Raw genomic sequence first — 6,169 nt, forward strand, 5'->3', positions numbered from 1 at the left:
GCGGGGACGGCTGCAGAGGCAGCGACAGAAACGTCCACGATGCTCGCCTCACCCAAAACGGCAGATGCAGTGAATGCCACTAAGGAATGCAAGAAGGAATAGGGGCATGCACACTGTGGGAGGGGAAGGAGCAGAACCTTTTCCAACCTCAGAGAGGAGCCCAGGAAGCTGTACTAGGAGTAGCGTAATCCATGTCCCCCTTTTCCATTCCCTGGGGCTGGTCTCCACATCTCTCACCCTGCAGTTTCCTACAGAAGGCCGACTGCATTTGCAAGAGCACAAGTACTTGTGTTCCTCACAGTATTTCTTCTTTTACACCCAGTCATTCAGGTCTGGGAGGAAAAGAAGATGGGAAGGCAGGGACTGAGAGACCAAGAGAGTATATTGCTTCATCCTGAAGGAATTGGCCGCTGCTCTGGGCTTCTTCACTGTGCGATTTCTGTCCTACCCCCACTCATTCCCCCTCTCATCACTTTCAGCATAAAAGACCTGGACACGTTCACATGGCACATGCATCCCTGATGTCCTTTTCATTTGGGGGCTACAGTGGGATGGATGGTTGTATTGAGCATGGACTGGACTTCTGCAGAGAGGGAATGAAATCCTGGGGAAAATTTAAAACCATCACACACACACACACACACACACACACACACACAAGTTTGTCATCCAGGAGCAAGCTGGCTTGTAAGGGAGTCGACAGAGCTGTACACCATGTGATATCTTCAGCCCCTGCTTGGGCCCAGGGAGATACAATCACAGGAGGTTGCTTCTCACATTTCCATGGGAGAATATTGCATATTTCCAACCTGCCCCACAGCCCCTGCTCCGAGCAGGCATCGCTGGTACCGTTACACGCTGCATATGGCTCAGATTGGGCTCTGTCACTCGAGACACACCAGGGCCACTTCCGAGGTGTCTCCAGCAAACACTTGTTGGCATAACCAGGCTGCTGATTCTAGTGATGCACAACTTGTGACCAATGCAACTGCACTGCCACGTGATCTTAGGGCAGTCAGAGTTATTCCTGCACAAAGGTGCTTTGCAGCCCAGCAGAAAGGTTGGAATAAAGGTCAGCTTTGCTGAGAGCTGCTGCATCTGCAATGGGAGCGCTCTGTCTGCACAGCATCCTACTGTAACTACACCAGGGAAGTGCTCTGAGCTCAGACCTGGCCCAGGTCTGCTTCTCAGGCTCCTGGTGACCTGAGTTCAGAGAAAATGAAAGCATACAGGACAAATTAGGATAAAGAAGTATAAACTGTTTGACATGTTATCAAATGAACAGTAGAGCATAGGTCCATTCATGTGGTATACGCAGGTGAATGGAGATTCACAGCTTTAGGGTCAGGTAGCAAAACAGACTTGTGGACCATATTCCAAGGGAGCGATCGTATAGCCCTGCCGAACTACTCAAGCACCAGGGAAACCAAAGCCATCTCTGCTTCCTGGTATGACTTCTGCTACTGCACATGTGAAGCAGGGGGCAAAGCAGATGCCCTTACACCCAAATACAGGCAACAATACAGAACAGATGAGAACAGATGACCACAGTGATTTTTTCTATAAAATACCTGTTTGTTCCCACTAAAAGAATTCAGAGTTCTAAGGACAATTCCTGTTTGTATTTTAAGCAGGGGGGAAAAAACTCCCACAACTCTTTTGTCCAACAGGGAAAAGTGGTAGGCTGTTTAAAACAAAACAGTGAGGATATTTTTGCACAGCAAATCAAAAATACAAAACAGGACCGATCCAGTTTTTCCTAATTTGAGAAACATTCCAGTCTGCTCTAAATCTTCTGTGAGCACAGAGATGAACGTACAGCTCTCTCTCACCAGATGGCATCGCAAGACTTTAGTTTGGGAGCTGCTCTGTTCACTGAAAAGTCAAGTGACTTATTCAAGGAGCCTAGGGTATGTGTACATGCCAGGGGAGTTAATGTAGACCACCCGAAAATTTTAATGCAGCTTTTTTTAGTGTGGTGCATTTTTGTTGGCACGAACAGCGTTTTCATGTGAGTTGAGCCCCCGTAGGTCATTCCCTGCAGAGTTCAGTAGGGGCAGTCAAATCCCAGTTCACCCCCTAGAATGTCTCTGCTAATGTATTACTGCAGGAGGCGCACGTGAGCCACCCGGGCTCCCAGTCCCCACCCCCGGACTCTCACCGGGAGTCTCCCCTGGGCACGGTCATGGGCACCCCAAAATCCTTGTCACTTGGACCAGCCTATGCTAATTCAATCTGGTCTCTCTCCATCAGTACACGATCCCAAACCCCATCCCAATCCCAACAAGCCACGTGAAACCTGCCCTCCCGTTCCTTTCCCTTCCCATCCCACCATGTTACAAATAAATGGGGGCCAGGGTCATTAACTATAGCTGCTTAATAACTGCTTTATTATAAGAGTAGTGGGTGGGGCTGTGATATCATAAGAGTAGAGGGAGGGTGGGTGGGCAGGTGGGTAGGTCTGCTCATGGTCGCTGTCACCTAGCTTCCCTTCAATCATTAGGTCACTGATTAGGTCATCCCCAGTTGCCAGTACCAGGTCGAGCAACACTTTACCTCTCGTTGGCCCGTAGACTTCTTGTGTCAGATAGAGCTCAGTCACACACGAGAAGAAGCTCTGCGACCGCTCAGATTTGACCAAGCACGCTTACCACAAGATGCCTGGGTAGTTGAAGTCTCCCATGACAACCATGGACCGGGAGCATGCGGCCTCAGCCAATTCCCTGGCAAACTCCTGGTCAAGCCCTTGATTTTGGGTAGGAGATCTGTAGAAGACTCCCACCACTGTGTCCCCTGTGCATGTTCTCCACAGATTTTAACCCAGAGGGTCTCCGGTTGTCCACCCTGGGCACCAATGTCAGCTTGCAGGGACACGTAGTTTTCCTTGACATGGAGAGCTACACCCCCGTCCCTTTTGTCCATTCAATCTCTCCTGTACAGGGTATAGCCATCTATACCTGTGGCCCAGTCATGGGCAGTGTCCCACCAGGTCTCCGTTATCCCGATGACCTTGTAATTATTTGTGTTAAGCAGGAGGACAAGTCCGTCCTGTTTATTCCCCAAGCTCCTGGCATTTGTGTACAGGCACACAAGTGTCCCCTTGGGGGCCCTTGCCTTGCCCACCGCTCGTTCCAGGGCCGGGGCAGAGGTAGACTTCCTTAAGTGCCTTGACCTGCTGGCTTTGCGAGGGTTGCTCAGTGGGCCAGCATTGGCGGTAATCCCCTCGTCCTCTGGTGGGATCAGTTTAAAGCCCAGTGGAGCAGGTCAGCCAGACCGGCTGAGAAGAGCCTCCTCCCCAGAGGAGGGAGGTGGAGGCCAGCCTTCCCAGCAGCTCGCTGCCTCTCTCTCCAAAGAGTGGACTGTAGTCATGGAAGCCAAAGCCTTCCCGATGATACCAGCGCTGCAGTCTTTGATTCAGTACCTCTATCCTTCTCTCCCTCCTCCACACATAGCCGAAGACTGGGAGGATCGAAGAAAACACCACCTGTGCCTCTAAACCCTTTAGCCCTGCTCCTAAATCCCTGTAGCGCTTCATGATCCAGGTGGGAGTGCTCCGAGGTGTGTCATTTGTGTCCACATGGATAAGGAGCATAGGGAAGTGGTCAGTGGGTAGAATTCCTTCCCTGGAGGTGCCAAATTTCAGCCGATTTTGGGTTTTAAACTTCACTGCAGATCAACAAGGAAGTTTTTTTACCTCCGTGCCAGCCATCTGACACCTCCAGGGAAGGAATTCTACCTGATCAACACAGCAAAGAGCTACTCAACACAGCTCACAAAGACACTCTCATGGACCCAGAGGGACAGGCTTCCATCTTCATAGATTCATAGATGTTAGGGTCGGAAGGGACCTCAATAGATCATCGAGTCCGACCCCTTCAACACCACCTGCCTTTCACAGCTGATTTTTAGATCACTTGCAAATCATCTCGGAGCCAAATTTGCATGTTGTACACCCAGTCAACGCCCTCCTGATGCTCAGAGCCAGTATAAGTGCTCCAGGGCACTTGGTCCAGACTGGTGATCAGTGCAGGCCAGGCACACGTACCAAGATGGCACCACTGACTCCCCTGCTCTGCCTCGTGGTGCTCTGGGTCCAGGGTAAGCAGCAAACTGGGAGCTTCATTATAGTAAAACCATCCTTTTTACAGAAATGAACAGTGCTAGGAATGGGTTTATTGGGTGCTTAAAAATGCTCAGAGAAATGGACTCCATTAAGAAGGAGGAACTGCCATGGAGTCAAAAGACTTACTGTATCCCTATGACCAGCGTCCAAAGCCCACTGGAGTGAACAGAAGTTGTTTTTGGTTTTTTTTTTATGTGGATGTCCAAGCGCTGAGGCTATAACTCTAAATGAGCAGTAAAAAAGGACTAGAAGGAAATAAGCAGTCCTGGCTGAACGACTGCATTTCATCCGGGAGACAAACATAACTTAATTCTGTAAGGAGGCATACAAGGAACATTGCAAAGCATCCATGTTGTCTAGTTTGAGTGATTACTTAACTTGATGGAGACACTATGTTAATTCAACTTTTGTGTTTACTTCTAGGTTCCTCCGGGCAGATTGTGCTGACTCAGACCCCAGAGTCCCTGGCGGTGTCTCCAGGAGATCGAGTGACCATCAAGTGCAAAGCCAGCTCCAGCCTTACTTATAGTAGCTCTGGGAGTACCTATCAGCTGTTAGCCTGGTACCAACAGAAACCTGGACAAGCTCCAAAGCTCCTTATCTATAACGCTGTCACCCGGCAGTCGGGAGTGCCAGCCCGGTTCAGCGGCAGTGGCTCTGGCACTGATTTCACTCTCACCATCAGCAGTGTTGAAGCTGAAGATGCTGGAGATTATTACTGTCACCAGTACCGCAGCTCACATCACACAGTGATACAAACCCATACAAAAACCTCCCCAGGCTGCCCAGCCCAGCACCACAGCTGCTTCCTGAAGACTCACTTGATTGAACAACTGCTACACTCAGTAGCAGCTCTGGGGTTTCCCCAGGACACAAACACGTCACTGTCTGACCCACAGACACCACTACACTGCCTGCTGCCCAGCCTGCGGGACAGATCATCCCAGGCGTGCAGTCCAAGGGAGTTTCCTCCCATATCTCAGAGATTTCACCCCACCTGAAATAGAGGCTGACATTTCCTTCCAACATAACATTTATTTTCTTCCTGGAAACCAAGCGATCGCTGTTCCTCCCCATGCCATAAACACAGTAGGCCCCCATCAGAGTGAGAGCTGGCAGGGCCAGCCCAGGGCTTCACAGGCAGCGCTGCTGTAGGGAGGCCTGGCTCTCGGCTGGGACGGCTGCAGAGGCAGCGACAGAAACGTCCACGATGCTCGCCTCACCCAAAACGGCAGATGCAGTGAATGCCACTAAGGAATGCAAGAAGGAATAGGGGCATGCACACTGTGGGAGGGGAAGGAGCAGAACCTTTTCCAACCTCAGAGAGGAGCCCAGGAAGCTGTACTAGGAGTAGCGTAATCCATGTCCCCCTTTTCCATTCCCTGGGGCTGGTCTCCACATCTCTCACCCTGCAGTTTCCTACAGAAGGCCGACTGCATTTGCAAGAGCACAAGTACTTGTGTTCCTCACAGTATTTCTTCTTTTACACCCAGTCATTCAGGTCTGGGAGGAAAAGAAGATGGGAAGGCAGGGACTGAGAGACCAAGAGAGTATATTGCTTCATCCTGAAGGAATTGGCCGCTGCTCTGGGCTTCTTCACTGTACGATTTCCGTCCTACCCCCACTCATTCCCCCTCTCATCACTTTCAGCATAAAAGACCTGGACACGTTCACATGGCACATGCATCCCTGATGTCCTTTTCATTTGGGGGCTACAGTGGGATGGATGGTTGTATTGAGCATGGACTGGACTTCTGCAGAGAGGGAATGAAATCCTGGGGAAAATTTAAAACCATCACACACACACACACACACACACACACACACACAAGTTTGTCATCCAGGAGCAAGCTGGCTTGTAAGGGAGTCGACAGAGCTGTACACCATGTGATATCTTCAGCCCCTGCTTGGGCCCAGGGAGATACAATCACAGGAGGTTGCTTCTCACATTTCCATGGGAGAATATTGCATATTTCCAACCTGCCCCACAGCCCCTGCTCCGAGCAGGCATCGCTGGTACCGTTACACGCTGCATATGGCTCAGAT

At 50.5% G+C, this 6,169-nt stretch overlaps 1 gene segment (V, D, J or C); it reads left to right on the forward strand.

Annotated features, from left to right (window-relative positions):
* Positions 1-6,169, forward strand: part of LOC102377466 — an 11,122-nt gene that overhangs the window by 1,202 nt on the left and 3,751 nt on the right. Inside the window, 1 exon segment of the V gene segment in view lies at positions 4,547-4,872. Within this exon segment, the coding sequence occupies positions 4,547-4,872 (326 nt within the window).

This window comes from Alligator sinensis, unplaced genomic scaffold (assembly GCF_000455745.1).
Source record: "Alligator sinensis unplaced genomic scaffold, ASM45574v1 scaffold1484_1, whole genome shotgun sequence".
Taxonomy (NCBI): Eukaryota; Metazoa; Chordata; order Crocodylia; family Alligatoridae; genus Alligator; species Alligator sinensis.